This window comes from Podarcis pityusensis (assembly GCF_964106645.2).
Source record: "Podarcis pityusensis genome assembly, chromosome: 13".
NCBI lineage: Eukaryota > Metazoa > Chordata > Lepidosauria > Squamata > Lacertidae > Podarcis > Podarcis pityusensis.
The window spans coordinates 2,928,231-2,950,751 of NC_138038.1; the positions used below are offsets into that span (position 1 = coordinate 2,928,231).

Sequence of the window (22,521 nt, forward strand, 5' to 3'; positions counted from 1 at the left end):
ACTGTGAAACCTTTTGATTCCAGACTGAAAAAAGGAGAGAAGAAAAAGAACCTCTTGGGAAAACTACAACAATACATTTGTAATTCAATTCTGCACTGCTACATTTGTAATTAAAGAGAAAAAATAGGTTTTAATATAAACATATACACAATGTTTCTCAAATTTCTAGATGATTTTTCTCAGAACCAGCCTTTATATACATAATTTTAGTCCATGATGATATATTCCATATGTTCTTTTAATTTAATTTATACACTTATTGACAAAGACAAATTCTTAAATACCATACAGTGATGGTTTATTCCAATTCTCTCCCTTGAAATGAAACTGAGACCAGTGTACCTTAAAGCAAATTACCAAAATACAACTCATTCATACTTTACATACACTGTGATACATCCAGGTTTTTTCAACATTTCACTCACATTACATAACAAAATCAATTCATATAATACCTTTGTAGAGCAATTGCTGCTCCTAAGCCACTCACACCATTGCTGATTCTCATGCTGTCATCATACAAATGTTCGTATCCACACACAGAAACCTCAAATGCTATATGTGTAATAAATTAATTAAGGCTGCAGCCCTAAACACACTCACTAGGGAGTAAGTGCCTTTGAAGACAGCAGAACTTCTGAGCTAGCATGCACAGGGTTGCATTATAAGCTTCTTACACTTTTCAAGCCATGGCTCTTCTTTGTGGACAAGTCTATAGATTTTTCAGCATTCTAGATAAATAGATTTTGTTTGTTTGTTTTTTGTAGTGTTCTTGCTGCTGCATGACAGCCTGTTTTTCCTTGTATATCCACATGTAGGCCAAATTTCATAGATACTTCAAAATGCAAGCAGAAGTGATCCCGCAACTGAGGAGGGGTACTTATAGATCCATCCACAAGATCTGACCAAGCCATACGATATATGCATCCATGTGTTACTTGAGAGCTGAACACAATGGGATGGCTTAGCAATAGCAATGATGTTGCTAAAGCAATGGAAGACTTGGCCCATGATTAGAGTAGAACAAAGTTTTATCTGATGGACAATGAACTAAGTGTTTTAGCATCTGAACATCTATGCCCTTTACATTTTAGCAGCAACAGTATATTTATGTCAGCAGTAGATAGTCTTCCAGCACCTGATTAAAATGTTTACACGAACAGTAAAAGATACTTTGCTATCTGTATCTGAAGAACAACAGATTTTGAAACAGAGGAGCAGATCAAACAAACTGAATTTAAAAAGCACCACCCATTTCAGAACAAACATGTGGAAGAAATAACAAGATAAAGAGCAATACAGACACAAGGAGCACATAAAAACAGCCAGTGGAAGACAGATTGTATCCTCTTTCACATACAGTTGCCCCACTGCCTTTTCTGCATAGCACATGATCTCTGCCTGCTTTAAATATGCTTATCAGTGATGCAGATAGATTTACAGAGGTTACAGTGCCATTGCTCCAGCCCTTGGTATTTCATTTCATAAATATGCCTGAGCAAAGTAATATTGCCAACGTTAACTGGTATTGGGATGATTCAGTCCAATTTTGTGGGAGTTGTGGAATACTCAACTCTTAGGCAATGAAGGCACTTGGCTCTTCAAATAATTGGGTTGCTTTTCCATTGATATTGCTGGTTGGCCTTTTTCAGTTCACAATGGAGAGCACTGGAATCTTCTAATGAAAAATGTTTTAAGGCAATAAAAGGTGCATACAGCGAGTACATCAAGATTTTCTTTTCTTGTTTTCTGTGTGCGTACATTCCACATCACATGCCTTTACAAACTTACCTGATTCATATGTAGATTACATGGTTCAGTAATTTCCTACAGAATTTTAAAGTGCCACGGTACAAACTTGCTTTCTCTTCCCCAAAGCCTTGGCGAGCTCTGCCATAATCTATCACCACAAACCACTTGGGCTTGACATGTGTCTTTAGAAAGATGAACTCCATTTCTTCACATTTATGCTAACTGGAATCCAGCGGGTGTACTAGTCCTTCTTTATAAACATGAAGAATAGCTTCACAGACAAATTTGTACTGACTCTGCATAACACACACACAATAAAAAAGGAAAAGGTTAAAAATAACCTAAGTTAGATTTCATTTATATAATATCAGTACAATGGTCAGCTACAATGCCATCATTTTCATACACTGAAGTTAATACCAGCATTGCCTTTAAGACCAAGATGGATAGCATGTGCAGGGGGCAGGGAGAGATCAGCATTAGGTTCTTCAGGTGATTTAAGTCCATCTCTGAAGAGCTGAGATAGGCAGCAGAGACAGGAAACAGAGATAAACCAGCAGAATAGAGAAGGAGGCACAAGTCAAAATGTGTTTATCTAGGCCAAATGAAATCTATAGTGCACAGGAAACCACTGTTTCAATTCAGGCCTCAGTGAATACAACAGGATTTCTTGAATAGTTCTAATTCATGCTGGAATCTCCCTCTGAAAGTATTTTGTTGAAGCATGGCAACTTTAAAGGCAATTAAGTGTTCTTCAGTAGAGACAGAATCACTATGTGCAAGGGATGCTTAAGCAATGAACTTCCTGCATCAGCTTGAGGGCAGGACTAGATGACCACTGAGGACCCTTCAAACATTACAATTATATGATTTCAATATATTGAAACTGGGTCAAACACATTGAAAATAGGCTCCTGTACTTTTTACTTACTGATGTTTGCACCATCATAGCACGATGGTCTCGCATCTTTCGTACAATATCCAGTGGATAAACAGGTTGGCTTTTTTCAATTAAGCACAGAGCTGTTTCCATAGCAACCAATACTCCAGTCCGGCCTATTCCAGCACTGCAAGAGGTAAGCAACAAGACTGCATTTTTTTAAAGCAACAACAACCAAAGCATGTGTTTTGTCCTGAATTCATATTAAAATTATGGCTTTTTTAAAAATACTGAAAATCTCTTGAAAATATTAGGAATGCTGAATACAACAGAACACTTAAAAATCACTTCAGCAACATGTTCTTTGCAAATTTGTAAGAAAAACATTTCACAGAAAAATGGAGAAAACAAGTAAGTTTTAGTAATCAATGGTTAAATATGTAATTTACCGTATTTTTCGCTCTATAAGACGCACCAGACCACAAGACGCACCCAGTTTTTGGAGGAGGAAAACAAGAAAAAAAATATTCTGAATCTCAGAAGCCAGAACAGCAAGAGGGATCGCTGCGCAGTGAAAGCAGCAATCCCTCTTGCTGTTCTGGCTTCTGGGATAGCTGCACAGCCTGCATTCGCTCCATAAGACGCACTCACATTTCCCCTTACTTTTTAGGAGGGAAAAAGTGAGTCTTATAGAGCAAAAAATACGGTAATCTAATTTAAGCTAGTAGTTTTGCTCCCCCCTCCCCGAAGTAACAGGATATCACAAAGAAAAATTCAATGGTCATAGCTGCCCTATTGGGAGAGGGGGGCAAAAGGAGTTATCTCCTCACAGTTAAGAGACTGAGAGCAGGCCAGAAGATGATACGCTCCTCCCTTACCCAAGGCAAACTTCCTCCACCCACCATAACAGTGGCTAAAGGATACACTGGCATCAAAATCAATGATAGTTAAAAATAATCAGGTACACTGCTTAACCAGAAATTCCAGCCAGCTTCAAATCCTGGTTTCAAATAATTATAAACAGCAAACTTAGACAACCATGATTAAAATCATATTGGCATATATATTTAAGCATGGTTTAGAAAAGCAAGAATGTGCTCTATGCAACCATAGAAGAGATTGTGCATCTTGCAAATGAGATGTCTATGAGTGCACAATAAGGAATTGTGTGCTGCCACACAGAAGAGCAGCCCTGCTGGATCAGAGCAAGGGTCAATACAGTCCAGCATACTGTTTCTCACAGAGGCCCACCAGATACCTCTGAGAAGCCAACACGAGGGACATCAAGGCAATAACGCACTTGGTATTCAGTGGCCTCTGAAACTGGAGGTTCCATAGAATCAGAGTTGCCCGGAACCATGGAGGTAATCGAGCCCAGCCTCCTGCAACGGAGGATGACAGATGGCAGTCCAACCTCTGCTAAAACACATCTCAAAGAGGTGGCAAAGCAAAGGCCACCTCTTAGGCAAGCAGACTGTTCTACTGTTAGATAGCTCTTATAGTTAGTAAGTTTCTCCTAGCATTCAGCCAAATATGCTTCCCAGCACTTTCCATTCATAGGTTCTAGGCCTGTCTTGTGGAACAGTTTGTGCCATCTTCTGCATAACAACCCCTCAGATATCATGTCCCTCCTCCATCTTCTCTTATCCAGGCTAAACATATCCAGCTCTTTCAACTATTAATTATAGGACTTAGTTTTCAGACTTCTTGCCATCTCCGTCACCTTCCTCCAGACACACTATTGTTTGTTGATGCCCATCTTAAAATGTGGTGCCCCAAATTGGTCACAGTACTCCAGATGTGGTCTAAACAGCACAGAATAGAGTGGAACTGTCACTTTTCCTTCTGGGTTCCCACCACTTTTAACTTCATAATATAGCTACATTACTGGTACGTATCTTCTTTGAATTTTTCTACTCTACTCTTAAAGCTAGTTAAGCTAGTGGCCACCACCACATCTTATGGCACAGAATTCTATGAATCAAATAATTGCCAGGTGAAGAAGTACCTCCTTTTGTCTGTCCTGAATATTCTACCAATCTGTTTCATTGCATGACCCCAAGTTGTAATATGTTTTTTTTTTTTTTTAATAATATTTTTTATTGCTTATTTTCCAAAGTCAAAATCCATCATCAATTTACACAACAAAAGCAGTTTTACAAAAAAAGAAAAGGTTAGAAAGAAGAAAAATCACTTTTCCACATCTTTTTTCATATTCAACTGGACTTCCCCAAATCTTCCATCCCTGCATTCTTTACAATAAAAGAGTATTATACAGCAAATTAATACCTTGTTTCGTGTGTTTTTGTACTTTCATCCGTTTATATATTCTAAATTAAAACTTTTCACCGTTATGACTTAGTTTCAATCATTTTCAATTCTCAATACTGAAGCATGTTTTCCTCAAAACTTAGCAAATTCTCAACTTTCATATAGCTTATAATGTTTTTGTAGATAGTCCTTAAATTTTTTCCAGTCCTCTTCTACTGCCTCTTCTCCCAGGTCTCGGATTCTGCCCGTCATTTCGGCTAATTCCATGTAGTCCATCAGTTGCGTGTGCCACTCTTCCAGTGTGGGTAGCTCCTGTGCCTTCCAATATTTAGCTATAAGGATTCTTGCTGCTGTAGTTGCATATAAAAAGAAAGTTCTATCTTTCTTTAACACTCTCTGGCCCACAATGCCCAGGAGGAAGGCTTCTGGTTTCTTATTAAAGGTATACCTAAATACCTTTTTCAACTCGTTATAAATCATTTCCCAAAAGGCCTTCACTCTCGGACATGTCCACCAGAGGTGAAAGAATGTTCCTTCAGCCTCTTTACATTTCCAACATTTATTGTCTGACAAATGATATATCTTTGCGAGTGTGACTGGGGTCATGTACCACCTGTATATCATTTTCATAATGTTTTCTTTTAAGGCACTACATGCCGTAAATTTCATACCGGTGGTCCATAACCTTTCCCAGTCTTCGAACATAATGTTGTATCCAATGTCTTGTGCCCATTTAATCATGGCTGATTTAACCATCTCATCTTGAGTATTCCATTTAAGCAACAAGTTATACATTCTTGAAAGCACTTTCGTCTTAGGTTCAAGTAATTCCAACTCTAATTCTGATTTTTCCACCTGGAAGCCGATTTTTTTGTCTTTTTTAAATATCTCTAAAATTTGGGCATAATGCAACCAGTCTCGCACCTTTCCTTTCAATTTTTCAAAACTCTGCAACCTCCAAGTGTCACCTTCTCTTTCTATTATTTCACAATATTTTGCCCATCCACCCCCCATATTAAGTATTTTTGTGGCCTTAGCCTCCATCGGTGATAACCACCTCGGAGTTTTATTTTCAATTAAGTCCTTGTATTTAGTCCAGACAATAAACAAAGATTTTCTGACAATATGGTTTTTAAACATCTTGTGAGACTTCACCTTGTCGTACCACAGATATGCATGCCATCCAAAAGCATTGTTAAACCCTTCCAGATCTAGGACATCAGTGTTTTCTAGCAAAAACCAATCCTTCATCCAGCAGAAGGATGCAGCTTCATAATACAACCTTAAGTCCGGCAGGGCAAATCCCCCTCTTTCCTTTGCATCTGTTAATATTTTAAATTTTATTCTGGGCTTTTTGCCCTGCCAGACAAACTTCATAATGTCCCTCTGCCACTTTCCAAAACACTCCACTCTGTCCACGATCTGCAGGGCCTGAAACAGAAACAGCATTCTTGGCAATACATTCATCTTAACGGCAGCAATTCTTCCCAACAAGGAAAGTTTCAATCTTGACCAAATTTCTAGGTCCTTTTTGATTTCGGTCCAACATTTTACATAATTGTCTTTAAATAGGTTCAAATTTTTCCCGGTCAAGTTAACCCCCAGGTATTTCACTTTTTTAACCACATTTAATTCTGTTTCCTTTTGAAACCCATCTATTTCTGAAGGTGTCAAATTTTTTACCAAGACCTTAGTTTTTTGTTTGTTTAACCTAAATCCCGCCACCCGACCAAACTCAGAGATTAGTTCTAAAGCTCTTTTTGTACTAGATTCTGGCTCCTGTAATGTCAAAACCAAATCGTCTGCAAAAGCCTTCAGTTTATATTGTTTTCCTCCGACCTGTATTCCTTCCACCTGCTGATCCTTCCTGATCAAGTTAAGCAGCACCTCCAGGACAGAAATAAATAACAAGGGTGATAAGGGGCACCCCTGTCGTGTTCCTTTTTCAATTTTAAACTCCTCTGTCACCACATTATTTACTATCAATTTAGCTTTTTGCTCTGAATAGATTGCTTCAATACCATTTTGGAACGCCCTTCCCACTCCCATCCCTTCCAAATTTTTCTTCATAAACTTCCAAGATATATTATCAAAGGCCTTCTCCGCATCTATAAAAATCAAAGCTGCTTTCGTATTCAAATTTGTCTGCAGTAACTCCAAAACGTCAACAATATTCCTGGTGTTGTCAGACAAATGCCTGCCAGGGAGAAAGCCTGCTTGGTCTTTATGAATTACTTCTTTTAAAACTTTTTTCAGTCTATTTGCCAAGATATCAGCAAGAATTTTGTAATCCACGTTTAGGAGTGAGATGGGACGGTAATTCTTAAGTTGAGTCTTTTCAGATTCCAATTTTGGTATCAGGGTGATGAATGCCTCTTTCCACGATTCTGGTGCCCCCTTCCCTTCCATAATTTGGTTACATACCTCCATTAATGGTTGAACCAAATATTCCTTCAATGTCTTATAATATTTGGAGGTAAGTCCATCTGGGCCTGGGGATTTGCCCAACTGCATGTTCTGAATGGCACTTTCAATTTCCTGTTGTGATATTTTGTAATTCAGGGCTGTTTGTTTATCTTGTGTAAGTTTTTGCAGTCCATGACTTTTTAAAAATTTATTTATCTCCATCTCCACTTGGGGTCCTTGGGTGAACAATTTTTTAAAGTATCTCTGGAAACACTTTCTAATTTCTTCTGGTTTCTGAATACATTCTCCTTCAACCTCTAGATTGGTAACAAAGTTCAATTTTTGTCTCTTTTTCAGCTGCCATGCCAGCAGCTTCCCACATTTATTAGCCGACTCGAATGATCTTTGTTTCATCTGTTTAATTTTCCATTCAATTTCTTGATTTGTCAGTTTCACATATTGTGCTTGATGGAATTTTATTTCTCTTAAAACCTCTTTTGATTTTGGATTAAGTCTCAACTTTTTCTCTCCGTCTCTTATCTTCTCCAAAATCTTGTCCTTTTTACCATTCCAGAGTTTTTTCTTTATGGTATTCTGTTGTATCAGGAACCCTCTCATAACAGCTTTACTCGCGTCCCAGATTGTTTTCTTTTCCACCGAAGTGTTCAAATTTATTTCAAAGTAATCTTTCATCGTTTTTTGGGCCTTCTTCACAATCTCCTGATCTCTGAACAGGGAGTCATTCATTCTCCATCTGAAGGATCCAGCTGGTGTAAGTCTTAAATCTATTTTCAAAGCATTATGGTCGGAGCAAGTTTTAGGGCAGATCTCTATTTTTTTAGTCTTAGGAGCCAGTCCTCTAGATATCCAGATTTGGTCGATTCTTGTCCAAGATAGGTGGGCTTCAGAAAAGAATGTTCCCTCTTTACCTAGAGGGTTTTTTGTCCTCCAAATATCAATCAAGTCCATATTGTCTGTAAGTTCAAAAAAAGTCTTGGGTAGTCTGCCAACTTTAGTCAAATTTTGATTTTGTGACTTATCCATATGCGTGGAGACAACCCCATTCATATCTCCCATCAAAATGATGTTAGTATAGTCAATATATTCCAGCATTATCTCATGCAGCTTCTTGTAAAATTCCGATTTCCCCTCGTTTGGTGCATAAATTCCTACTATCAGAAATTTTTCTCCTTGTGATTGTATTTCAATCACCAAAATTCTTCCTTGTTCATCTTTAAACACAAATTTTGGTGCTAGGCTCTCTTTTGCATATATCACAACTCCTCTTTTTTTGACTTTATCTAATGATGTAAATTCTTGGCCTAGTCTCTTGTTGGTTAATACTCTTCTATGGAGCCTAGTTACATGAGTTTCTTGAAGGCAAATAACGTCTAATTGTTCTTTCCTCAATATATGAAAAATTCTCTTCCTTTTCTCGGGGGAATTTGCGCCATTAATATTCCAACTAAAAAGCTGCAAAGACATCCTGGCTCAATTTGTCAACCAATGGGGTTGTCTCCCTTGTCGTCTATATCCAGAGGTGGATCTGGTTTTGCACCAGGCGTGGGGGGTGGCCAAGTACCTATTGTTCCTTTCCGAAGGTCCTCCCCGTAATCGTTTAGGAACTTTTCTTGCTCTTCTGGTGTTCTAATTTTTACCTTCTTCCCTTTCACACTGAAAGATAGTCCTTGAGGGAATTCCCACCTGTATCGGATTGAGTTGTTTCTCAGCAAGCTTGCCAGATCTTTATATGTAGTTCTTAAATCCAACAACTGTTTTGGTATATCTCTAAAGATTTCTGCTGTCTTTCCCTGTATCACCAATGGATTTTTAAAATGTAGGCCGAGTATGTTCTCTTTTTCTTGCTTATATCTCAAAATGATCAAGCAATCTCTTGGTTTGTCCTTTTTGACCACTCTTCCCAATCTAAAAGCGGTGACAATTTTAAAATCCTTCTCTTCTGCCAAACCCCAGAACTTAGATATTTCTGCTGTCAAATAGCCAATCAAGTCTTCTTTTTCTAGTTCTGGGATATTTCTAAGCCTAAGATTGCTTTCCCTATTTTTCAATTCTGCCATCGACAGATACGCTTGCTGTTCGGTAACCTGTCTACTCAGTGGTCTTACTTCCCCACTAAGTTCCTCTATCCTTTTTTTATTAAGGTCTGCTTTTGTACTTGCTTCCTCAGCCAATTTTCGATTTTCTGTTATGCTTTTTTCAAAATTTCCTATTGCCTGTGTGTTTTGGGCAACTTGGTCTGTCAATCTATTTATTGTAGCTGTCACCTGATCAAATTTGGTCGCTTGTTCATCTGCTTTCTTGTTTAATGCCGCCAGCTGGTCCAATATTTCTTTAGAAACAGGGTCTAGCCCTCCTGCAGCCATATCCCCAAAAGCTGGCTGTCTAGATTGGCCTTCTTGTAGACCTGTCACAATTGGAACAGATGACCTACGTACCTGCACTGGCAGAGTTGATTGCAACAGTTCAGTTTGTTTTGCTTTCTTAGCAGCCCTTGTTTTTGCTGCACCACTCATTCCACAGCTGTCCAAGTTTCAAGGTCAAATTGTAAATCCCATGGGAAAAGCAATCTAGAAAGTAAACATCCACACACAAAAAAAATTCCAAGGCAGGCAGCAGTTCTCAGAGACAAATAGTTCCACAATCCAGCAGGGGGAGCTCCCCAAAAAATTAGGGAGAAGGATAGAAATTTTCCACCATTAAGTTCCCAAATAAAAATTGAATAAAAACCAAAACAAGGGAGAGAGCCCTCTGGGTTCACTTTAAACTGCAGAAATAAAAGTTCTTTACAAAGGTGCACACCACAGTTCCTTTCTTGTAATTTACAAAGTAGCCCAATGTGACTTTTATGCCTCATACACAGTTACCACTGTCTGATGTTACTTTGTATCCAGGCAGCCCGAGAGCTGGGTTCGTAACTTTGTAATCCACAAAAAGTAGAGAGAAAAATCACAGTCTCTGTCCACTTATAATATAGTTTTAACTTTTCTTTTACTTTTAACCAATCAAGTCCGAATTTGCAGGGTATATTCCAACTTCTTTTAAGCTCCTTTCAAAGCTTCAGTTTTAATAAAACTTTGCTTGATACTTTAAACAAAGACGGAAGACTGACTTCCTTTTTAGCGTCTCCCGCTTTCAGCCAAAATTTACAAATTTGAGTTCAAATAGAGTCTCAGATTTCTTACTCGTAAGAGTAAGAAATCTGAACGTAAGTAGTTTCAGAATCAAATGCTGAAAGAAGAAAGGTCAGCGCTCATCAGCAGCAGCCGCGCGGCTTCACTTCCGCGGAAAGAGCGATGGATTCACAGCACCGCTACCCCCTCCACGTTCCGGGGCTCCTTACGGGGTCCCTTCTTCGTTTCGGAGGTCGCTCCTGGTGCCCGCCGAATCCCACGGCCACGGGCTCACTCTACCCGTGGTTTTTCTGAGTGGGTCGTCGCTGTGCCGCAGCGCACGACCCTTTTCCGCGGAGCCCCTCTTCAGCAGCTGAAGAGGACCGCCATTGCCGTTTCGCGCCGCCTCCGGAAGTCCCAAGTTGTAATATGAGAGAGGAATAAATTAATAAGTCTTTGAATGACTACTAGACATGGTGATTACATGGAATCTTCAGGTTTAGAGATAATATGCCATTGAGTGCCAGCTACTGAGTTATGTCTTCATGCCTTGTTTGTGGGCCACCACTAGGAAACAGATGCTGAACTAGAAGGACCCTTTATCTGATCCAGTGGGATTCCTATAAGTTCTATTTTTAAAAAAGAAAACAATAACAATAAACCCCACCCCACATAAAATCACTCAACCAAGTTGCATTTACAACCAGTCACATTTAAGCTATGTTTTCTGTCTTTTGGGAAAGTCCACTGAAAGGAATAAGCACTTCAAATACATTTGAACAGTCCCTAAGCAGCCTGAAGCAGCAAGAGCAGTTTTGATTCACTATCAGCTATAACACATTCAATATTCATAAAGCAGACTCAAGAACTATCACAAACTATTATGCCAAATGGTTATATGCACAATTATTTACTGCACCTGCAGTGAACAAGAACTGGCGCATTTCCCACTCTCTTTGATCTCATGTAGGTCACAAATTCCAAAAAGTCTGTGGAATCGTCAGGGACACCATGATCAGGCCAAGCCACATACTGGAGATGAGTGACTGTGTGTTCTTCCTCTGTCTGAAATAAATTAACATTTTCACTATAAAGGACTACAGGCATTACTGTAAAAACAGCCTTAACTGAAAATTATGTAATGGGAAAATATCAAACAAACCATTTGTCAGTTCAGAGTCTTGCATTTAGATAGCTCAACAATAAATATTGTTGATTTGTGGTCAAAAGCAGTGCATCATTTCTTTCTTTATTAGCTAAATCTCTTTTCCCACCCCCCATCTCCAGAATAGTATTTTCTGTTGTCTCTCTCAGTAAACCCTGACAATGTACAGTAAACCTACTAGAAATCTAGTTACATTCTCATCTGAATGTTTTCTGTACTCCATAGACCAATCAAATATGTGAAACTGTGCTATAGCTATTTCTCATAAAAGCTCAATTATACATTCAACATAGCAAACTGTTTATATTTCCATTTTTAGGAAGGCAAAATACTGTCACATACAGAGACTCCTAACTCAAAGCCACCTGTAACACACTGGGTTCCCTGGGGACTCCCTCTCAAGGCACTTTGTCTCTTTATGGCTGGGACTGCCACCTGGTGGGAAGAAAGCTGCTTCAGGTAAAGAACAGCTTAGGTGTTGGGAAGAGCTTGGAGGTCAGCAGTTTGAAGCAGACTGCAGCAGAAGGGAAACATTAAACCCATCTCTTTATGCACCTAATCTCTGCAGCCATTTAAAAAAAACAGGTGAGTTCAACACAGTAACACATATAATGTAATACATAGTTTGGTCCAAAGCAGATTGCTTCCATTTTGCAAAAAACTCTGCCAACTCTGTCACAGTATACCAGACACAAACTGTAGGTAGGATCTGTTTAATGAACAAAAGATGCAAAAACAAGCAATCAGCTCCAAACCAAATTTGCCATATACCAGTTATGCTGCCATAGCCAAGTCTACATGTGGCTATATTTTGCCAAAGTCTGCATGAATACTCAAAGCTCATTAGAAGTCAGTGGCCCTGGCCAAACTGAAACAAACAACAGCTGGATAGGTAAAGCTGCATCAAACAATATGGACTGGGACAAGAAAGGGTCCCAGTGGCTTCCATGCAGCTTCCTAGGCTTTGTTCTTCTGCATTTACTGTTCATTCATCATAGGATGCTGTATTGGAAGTGTAATAAGAAGAGCCCAGCTGGATCAGGCCAAGAACCCGTCTACTCCAACATGCTGTTCTCACAACTGTCATCCAGATACAGTGTTCCAAATATGGTTGCACCATAGATTTGCATAGTAATAGCATTTTATTTATTTTATTATTACTAAATATTTATTAATATTTAGCATGTTTTTTGTTATTTTCCAAATTACCCCTAAAACAGAATTGATGTTTTTCACAGCTTCTTCACACTTGGGTCATTTGAGCTACCTACCACAACTGCAAGGTTTCATTCCTTCTCAGTCATCACTAGGATCTGTTTGTGATAGTTGTGAAACTAGGATTTTTGGTCCAATGCTTATCACTTTGCAATTGTTTACATTACACTGCATTACCATTCAGGTGTGTAGGATTCTCTCTCCTCATTTTTCTGTGCAGCAAAATAAGGAATTGAGTGCTGTAACACTGTACTGCACACAGATTTAGTGTTCATTTAGCAATCACTTATTCATATAGAAATGGGAGTTCTAAGTTTTGGCATGTACATGCAAACTTGTATATGTATTCTCACCCATGTAAGCATGCACATGCATTAGTGACAAAGAAAGCATCCAAGCTCTTTATTGAATCTCATACCACAAACATCTAAGAGCTGTTTGAATGGGCCCTTACTAATGAATAAAGACAAAATAAGTAACAGCACAACAAGCACTTATACTTGAGTTGCTTCTTAATAATAATAATAATAATAATAATAATAATAATAAACAACCAGAAGGTTAGCTTTGACTCAAATAATCTTTGTAGATACATATTCCAGTAAGGCTGACCAATGGACCAAGCGCAGCAGCATTTAGATCAGACAAAAAGCACAACATGCACATAACCATGTGTGAAGTTTTAATATGTATTTTTTCTTGTAGCAAACTGAAAAAGTAAAAATCACTTACTTCAATATTTGTAATAACCATTTCTCTAAACACGTAAGCAATGGTACAATCTTCAGATCGACACTTGACACGAAAGTTGCCGTAATCAAGAACGTCTGGAGGATCAGGCCAATAAGGATGGCATTTGGTCTAACACAAAAGAAAAACTCATCCTGTCACATTTATATCTTCTATGGAAACATATCTTAGAGGGTTGCTCAAGCAATGCTAATAATAAACACAGAACATACCATGTACTAATTGACATGACAAAAGGCCCAGGTCCAGGCCAAAGAGTTAGCAGAAGCAATCCCCAAAATATCTCCAGCCGCTGCCACAGCAGCTGGAGTTAGCTTATGTTGGAGCAGGCCAGAGTATATAAGGCTTTCATCTTTAGCCTTTCAGTTGCTGGAAACAAAATAGCTCCTTGGTTCCTGAACCTTGATATGCTAAAACAATTCACAAGCCACAACTTATTGTCCACCTGCTAAGTTACACTGAAGAATGAAGAAAGAGGGCCTAGTTCCAATGTGCCAAGCAGACCAGCAAACCACATCTCAATTCACATACAAACCTCCACCCCCCGGAATGGCTTGATAATCAGGAAAACTGTACCTACCCGCCCTCGTTCTGTAAGGGTTGTCAGCATGATAATCAGTGATAATCTGTGATCCCAAACTGCTTGCCAGAAATGAACACAGGTGTGTGGAAGAGGCCCTTGAGTGGCTATGTATTTGTTCACAATGCCTGCAGGAGGAATTTCCAGCTACGAGAAGAAAGAAAGCTGTAAATAAGGTTGATTCTTATAGGTAATTTTACTTGAAGTATTAGCAAAGGCAAGTGGATAATAAATAACAACAACTATTAGTATTTCTAGTCATCCTCAAATACAACATCAACCCACACGATTAGGTCACTAAATCAAAATTGAACAAGAAATTGTACAAGAAATTGATAATTCTGATAATTTTGATACTTTTAGTTCTGTAGACCCATTGAAATTAATGGACCTAAGTTAGTCCTGTCCATTAATTTTAATAGGCCCACTAGTATGGAAACAACTCGTCGTAATTATTTCAAGACCTATCTGTGTTACTTACGTTAACATAATTTGCATTTATGTAATCATCATTTCCTTGTAATATTACTCGAGTGATATCATCTAGCAAGAGAAAAAAATAGTAATTAGGTTATATAAATTAGTATCACTTTTCACAGAGATGGGGAATCAATTAGCTGCACAATATGGTCTGCAAACACAGTATTTTGAAAACTTAAGTAAATGAACTATGACCAAATAGGACACGAAAGAATAGAATGTGCCAGATTCAAATGAATCCTGAATCTTGAGCAGAAGTGGTTGCTTCAGAAAGATCTTGGGCTTTCAAACCAAAGTGGGGTCACTCCAAAGGTTCCCAGATAAAAACAGGAATCTCCGAAGTGAGAAAACAGCGCAGGCAGTGGGTCTGCCAAAAGCGAAAAATTATCCTCAAGTGAATGCCATATAAGCGAATGTCAAAATGGGGGGAGGGGGGGCCTCCTTTTTTTGCTGAGTGTTTTATAGCTTCTAATCAGAGGGAATGATTTTATCAGGAATCTCAAATCACAGTGTTCCGAAGCAGTGATGCTAAAGTAATAGATCACCTTCTGCTCTGTTCTGTGCTAGTTCTGCTGCTGCTGCTTACTTCAAACAGTCCTGTCAAGTCAGTTTACACTTCATTTCTGTGACTTTTAGTGCTAACTCAGCAGAGCCAAGTCTGAAGGTGAGTCCCCCACCCCTTCATCTTAACGCCTTAGCTCCTGCATTTATACTTCTGACAGGTTTCTTATGAGCACTTCTATGATTTTTACAATGTTCATAAAATTGATGGCAACAGAATACGGGAGATTAACCCCACCAAAACTGCAAACGTTTGGCAGTGTTCATCCCCTCAAACATACAAATTTCATTCAATTCAGTCAAAAATTTAAAAAAACTTATATGCTGTTAAAAATAATAATCAAAGTTTAATGTGCCCAGCACAACCCCTCCTGAACCTATCCTACTGGAATTTAGCAGAATAAAGGAGGGTCTGCCCGAGGGCCTATTATGCCTCCAAATTCCATCTAATTCTGTCAAAAATGGGGAGAAAGAAGTGAATGGGAAGACATGAAGTTTCGTTCCCCCCAAATTAGGCAGCCTCTAAATTTGTCTGAGCCAAATCAGGTTGTTTTCTGAAGCAATACTACAAAACACAGCACTGTCTAGGGGAGGCTTTCTCAACATCAAGTTCCTAGATGTTGTTGAGACAACCACTCCCTGATCCTTGACTGCTGTCCCTCCTGGCAAATGATGAGAGTTGTAGCTTAACAACATCTGGTCCAGGTCAAAGGGGAACAGGGAGGAAACAACACTTTGAACAAGCCCTGGTTCAAGATAGGCTTACCACACAAACATTATTATGGTCCAAAGACCCGCAAAAACAATTTCAAGAGCAATTTCAAAAGCTAAGTACAGCAAACATATGGAAAAGACATTACTAGACAGTCACTGTGTTTTATCCAAGACATGTTGATTTCTAATTCTATCCAAGACATGTTGATTTCTAATTCTATCCAAGACATGTTGATTTCTAATTCTAACTACCTGTGAGAGAAATTTTGCCATGACTAAAATTCCTTATCATCAAAGAGATACTTGAGATAAAAGATATCAGAGTTTCCTGGTAAATTTACCAATAAGGGCTTAATTAATTGGTTCTTGGCTTGCTTATACAGCCCACATATAGTAAGATACGTTTCATGCAACCAACAGCCTGAGAACATAGAGTATTCTGGTAAGTTATAGCGCTTAGCTTAGGACTTCAGATGACTCAAACTACAGTACTCTCTTGTTAAACTTTGAGTGGAGCACAGGAGCAGTTTGAAGCAGATGGGATATGGTCAACAAGCACTCAGGTGACATCAATCTTTCTTTCTCCACATACCTATAGCACAGATTCAGGGACTATTATGGTACTGTGCATGACCTGATGATTAACTGTTTGCTGGAGCTTTGTAGTGTTATGCACTGTGCCTCAGTGGCTTTCCCTTACTCCTGATTCTCCTGCCTTCCCATATGCTCTCAAAACACTCATTGCGTGCAAATGAAAAGAGGCCAACTAAAAGATCAGGCCAACATGCTGCCGGCTGTTCTTTTACGAGCAGCAGGGATTGGTCATCCATTTGCACTAGTGGTCTCCTCTTGCACCTTGTTGTTTCTTTGTTGGTAGGGAGTGGTTGGCAGGTGGGGACAATGAATCCTGCTGGGATGCTACTGGGCAGGGCTAGCCTGTCAGCTAAATTAATTAGGGGATGGATTGGTCACATGGGATGTCAAAAGGAGTGGTGGGTCAAAGAGGGATGATTATCTTAGGTGTGCCCATTAGAACACTAGGGGTGGGCTCACCCTTTTCAAGACCAGGTTTGTACTCTGGGTTTGAACCACGGTCCTCTAGCATGCAAGACTTAAGTTGTTTTATGAGATCAGGGTTTCACCTTCAGTCCCTGTGCTCCTAACATTGATTGCTATGAGGGAAAGGCCAATGCCCCACAACCTGTCTGCTGCTGTGGTTGAGCAGTTTGGGAACTGCTCTGTATAGGCTGAAAAAGGTTTGAGTTTCTAGCTGTCCAGAGATCAGTGGGGGCTTCCAGCCTTCTGTCTGGTGGGGCTCAGCCTCCAATTTCTGCTTTCAAATCCCATATCCTATGGGCAACTGGAGGGTACTGGTGTCAGTGTATGCCTGTGACTGCTTTTGTTGCAGTTTCTGTGTGGTAAAAGGGCATTACTCTCTGTGAATGGGTCTTGAACCACTGTTCCACAAGCACTGTGTATACTCTGTGCAAGCTCCCTGTGTAGGGAGATATTTGATCTACTAGTGGAGCTGTCATGGATCTTTAGAGATGGCATAAGGTAATCAGGATTAGTTGCCCCATTTATGTACAACAAATGTACTTTTGCTTACCCTGAATACGTAGAAATCACCTTATTTCGGTCCTGATTCACTTTTAGGCTGATAGGCATGGAATTACTGTTAAATATTACAAGTTAAATATTAAAGGAAATAAAAGGCAAAAGGTAATTTAATACTCACATGGCAGAACATCTTTGTACCGATTTTTGTCCATGTTTTGAGGTAGCTTTGCACAAGTAATAGCTAATCCTGGCTTTTTTCTATAAAGTTGCTGAAAGAAAATAAAAGCTCTTCACTGAATAATTAAATAAGGATCAAGTTGAATCTAGGCAGTCTAGAACCTCCATACACACTGCCCAGACTTGCTTGAATTATAACAAATATAAAATAATTCCCCACAAATGAACAACTGGCAGTTCCCAATCTCTGTGGATGGCAGCTTGACTGGCACTGGAATTTGCGGTGGTCTTGTAATTGCTCCATATCTCTGGCCAGATCATATGACAAGTGAGTTGGGGGCTTGTTTTATTTTGAGCCCTTGTTGCACAGTGTTAACAAGTTAATGACAATGCAGGATTAGGCATTTACAGAAGAGAGTTACAGGGCAGGAAGGCGTTCTTAATCCTTGGCTTGCCTATCAAGTCAGAGGAAAGCTGACTAAATACCCCTCAAATTTTGATGCTAGTTCTTAACAGGATTACCGATTAACAAAAACTGTAAGAAGATAAACTTACTATTTTGACAGCAGCGTGTCATTTAAATACACTGTTAAATAAAATCTGATTAGGGCATTATGATATCTACATTGCACTTCTAAAACTGCCAATTAAAAGACTGCATTTAGTTTTTAATTTTGTGGTGAAACACAAGGGTTGTGTAGGCCTATCCAAGTAGCAATTATTAACAAAACATTACATTTTTCTGCTTTTATATTTTTAGAAACTTGCACTTCAGTATAGTTAAAACATGGTCATTATGAAAATAGAATGCTGGACTAAGTGGGCCTTTGGCCTGATCCAGCCGGGCGCTTTTATGTTTTTAAAGTCATGACTTACAATGCTGCTTTGGCCAGCACCTGAATGAACCCTTAGCTTCTGGAACACCAAGTGCTCCATTTCTGGGCCAATGCTGTCAACAAATATAGCACACGATCACAGAGAAGAGAAAGTTAGAAGGAGGAGAGTAGCCAAGAGAATAGTGGCTTTATTTGCATCTGTTTAGGAAGGGACACATTCAAACCAAGGGTCTGACACTGTGATGGTTGCTTACTTCAAACTGAATTAGGACAGTTCCACTTTCCAGTCCTTTCTTTAGTTGCTCCATTGATTCTTCTAAAGTCTCACCATACTCAGAACAGTTGGGAATAATTGTTTCCAGAAAACTGGATCCATCAGCTTCATCTTCCAACTTGTTCTCAATAAATGGTCTAAGAACTAAAAATACACAGGCAAATCCAGATCTTTAACATTCTTCAAACAGTAATGTCTAGGTATTTTAAAGAAAATGTACATGAAAAAGGACAGATTTGTAAAAGCTGCTTTGCTAATTGTTGCTCTTTGACAGTTCCAAAGCAAATAGCCTAAGGCAGGTGAATATTAGCAGGGAGGGAGATGCAATTCAATCTCTTTCTGTGTCTCAGCAACTATTTTTTTCTTTGGCAAATTGCTGAAATATTGCTCTCATGAGGGGGAAAACAATTTTAACTCCAGCGACTTATCTCAAAACCTTGATTTGAAACCATGCTGAGTTTGCAAAGATTGGGTCTACAGACAAGGCCAATTTGGATGTCACACAAACCATGATTACAGAAAAATCCTGATATAATGGCATGATGGGGGGTATCTTGGAATCTCAAGTCTCTGGTGCCTGGATCCAGACCAGTAGAGTCCTGAAATTCAAAGATGGAAGGGAGGGATCAAAACACTTCCTTCCCTTCCATGCCAGAAGGAGTGTCGAGCTCAAACTACTAATTGCCCTAGGAGTGGAGAGCTGAAGGGAGGCTATACCCTCTTCCTCCCCAGAAGACCAGCTTTAGTTAACTATGAGATTCCAATGTTTCAAGTGACTCCTTGTAGAAATTTAAAGAAAAACTTGAAATAAAATAGCTTCTAGTGTACAGACAATAATCCTGCTCAGTTATGCTCCAAGCAGCATGATCCCACCACAATCCCACTCTTCAATAACAATACATCACATACTTACCTTTCCGCCTGATCAGAAGTACAAGCTCACGTGTATGTGACTCTCTGCTGGCTTTTATAAACATCACTACTTGGTCATGTGTGTGCTCAGAGATGTCCCGGCCATTGATTAATACTATCTGATCACCTTCAAGCAATTTTGGAATGCATTTATCAGACTGCCATAAGACAAAAGAAAATGAAGTCACCATTTTCAAACCTTTCAGTCTAAGAAACAATTTGGATATTAACTTCAGTGTGAAGAATTTGACTGAATCTCTAATTAGCAGTGCTATTCTTTATCTTGATGAAGTATTATCTGCATTAGGAAACCATGGAAAATTTATTTGTTTAATATATTTGGAACAATTTTCCATCAGCAATGTCTGACACTATTCAGTTCAGATTGAGAATGAAGCTGAATGAATAATCCAGGGGCCAACATCCTGATTTTATGCATTTCTATTGAGATAATGTCCAAGTTTTCTTCCCACTCTCTTATTCTACTAACAATTAGCAGCAGCAGCAGTTATAGTCATAGTACTAGTAGATTTCTATACTCTGCTTTTTTCCCTGATAGGGACTCAAGGAGGCTTATAGATAAAATACAATACAAAAATGAAGGAAGTTCAAAAGTTTATACTTACAGGGGAACCTGGAATGATTCTGGACACAACTAGAGGTATCTTCTGATCAATGCCCCCCTAAAACATGGTGCCAAAGTATTTTTATTTATTATATTTTTAATTATTATATTTATATCCAGCTACTCCTCTCAAAGCACCCCAGGATGGCAAGCAACAGTGACAAAACAATACAATCTTTAAAACATTTAAAATACATCTGAATAGTTAATACACTTAGGCTGAAATCCTATGCTCTGGGGAAAACTTCTATTAAACACAATGGGGTTTTCTATTGATTAGATATGTAATAAGCTGGCATTGTAACTGTGCAATACTTGATTTATCTATAACAGTTTCAAACTGTGATGGGGCGTTCCAGAAGTTTATGTGTCAGATAAGCTTAACTTAAAACAAAGCTTGTCCAAAATCTTCCCCCTGTGGTCTAAAGCTGCCAAAGGTATGATCTAGCACATCTTCCTAATTGTTAATATTAGGGGATTATGAAATCCAACCAGCTTCACCAGAATTCCAAGTAAGCAGCAAGTATCCTATACAACAGAAGTCTGCAATCTTTCTATCACCAGAGCTTAGTTGAGAAAGCTGAAAATTACAGATATCCATCAGTCAGCAAAATGGTAGATGGAGGAAGAGTTTGGTAGACAATTACTATCATTTTCTCTTGTATTATTTCTCCCCCCATCCCCACATGTATTTTCTCATCTCCTTTCCTTTTGTCCTCTCCTTCCAACACTCGACTTGTACCCTATTTCCTTCCTGCAATTTTCTTCATTCCTCCTCCCTGCTCCTTTTACACTGTGTGACATAATGATTAGAGTGTTGGACTACGACCTGGGAATCCAGGGTTCAAATCTCCACATGGTCATAAGGCTCATCTTAGCCTAAGCTATCTTACAGGGTTGTTGTAGGAATTCATTGAAGAGGGGAAGAACCATGTAAACCACCTCGAGCTCCCTTGGAGAAGGGGGTGGGATGTAAATGGAATAAAATAAATAAAAACAAATAAGTGCCCTACTGTCAATCTTATCAGTATGAAAAAAGAACTATTTTATTCTACAATGAAATGAAAGAGTATATAATTTCTACACAGAGCCATGTGTAGGAAAATGTGTAGGAAAAGAGCTTATTTTTACACTACATTTCACTAAAGGTTGTTGGGGAAAGACATATATATAGCAAGAGCCAATGCTTCTTTTCTAGTGGTACAAATTGGTATGTCGTACTGGCACTTTCCCCCCTTCTGGCTTCTTGCCATAATTATAAGAAACCACCCAAGAAGGAAAAGGCAACAAACAAATCATAAATTCTGTGAAGCCTTTTCAAAACCCAGAGCTGCAGAAGCAAGAGAAGGAGGCAAGACCTGATGAGAAGGAAGGAGGTGGCGGCAGCAGCAGCAGCAGCAGCAGAGGAAAAAGCTCCTGGGCACCTTGAGACAGGGCACAGCCAGCAGCAGTAGCATTGTAGCTGAAAGAAGCTGCTTGGGATGGCTGCTGAGGAGGCGGCTATGAGGGTCACTTGGTCCAGGAAGCCTCGTCTTCTCCAAGTGGGAAGAATCTCTCCCCAATCTCACTCTTTAATAGAGGGCTGCTCCCAACTCTCCTCCCATCTCTTGTAAGTGGCTACTAAACAGAGGTAGGGAAAAGTGGATGGCTGCCACGGGATGATCTATGTGCTCCGCTCCCCTCTCCAGCAGGAAAGTGGTGCATACCTCACTGCATTCTTTAGGCATGAGGAGTCCCGTGCAAGCACGGTAACAGCCCACCGTGGAAGGGGGCATGGGGCCGGGGGCGCTGTGGCGGTGAGGGGGGCAGTACTGGGACCTTTTTTTCTAGAAAAAAGCACTGGCAAGAGTTACTGTATTTTCGCCCTATAGGACGCACTTTTTCTCCTCCAAAAATGAAGGGGAAATGTGTGTGCGTCCTATGGGGCGAATGCAGGCTTTTGCTGAAGCCTGGAGAGCGAGAGGGGTCAGTGTGCACCGACCCCTCTCGCTCTCCAGGCTTCAGGAGAGCCCCAGCGCCAGCCCGACAAGCTCGGGGGACAGCGGGGAGGCGCAGCGCGCCATCCTGCTGTGGTTTAGAGGCTGACGGCGGGGAGACGCGTGCTTCTCCCCGCCGCCAGCCCCGCAAGCTCCGGGGACAGCGGGGAGGCGCAGTGTGCCTTCCCGCTGTCCCTGGACCTGGTCTGAAGGCTGGCGGTGGGGAGAAGAGCGCTTCTCCCCGCTGCCGGCCCCA

At 39.8% G+C, this 22,521-nt stretch overlaps 1 protein-coding gene across 9 annotated transcripts in view; it reads right to left on the reverse strand.

Moving 5' to 3' along the window:
• Positions 1 to 220: 220 nt before the first annotated feature.
• The window catches only part of PTPN3 (protein tyrosine phosphatase non-receptor type 3), a 111,455-nt gene continuing 89,154 nt past the window's right edge, over positions 221 to 22,521 (reverse strand). For all 9 annotated transcript variants that reach the window (XM_080976596.1, XM_080976595.1, XM_080976594.1 and 6 more), the window contains 10 exons: positions 20,291 to 20,347; positions 19,666 to 19,822; positions 18,733 to 18,896; positions 17,644 to 17,734; positions 14,632 to 14,693; positions 14,151 to 14,297; positions 13,553 to 13,681; positions 11,360 to 11,505; positions 2,684 to 2,819; positions 221 to 2,048 (listed from right to left, as the gene is read on the reverse strand). In XM_080976596.1, the coding sequence (XP_080832722.1) occupies positions 1,971 to 2,048; positions 2,684 to 2,819; positions 11,360 to 11,505; positions 13,553 to 13,681; positions 14,151 to 14,297; positions 14,632 to 14,693; positions 17,644 to 17,734; positions 18,733 to 18,896; positions 19,666 to 19,822; positions 20,291 to 20,347 (1,167 nt within the window). In that variant the 3' untranslated portion in view covers positions 221 to 1,970. The remainder of the gene's footprint in view (positions 2,049 to 2,683; positions 2,820 to 11,359; positions 11,506 to 13,552; positions 13,682 to 14,150; positions 14,298 to 14,631; positions 14,694 to 17,643; positions 17,735 to 18,732; positions 18,897 to 19,665; positions 19,823 to 20,290; positions 20,348 to 22,521) is intronic.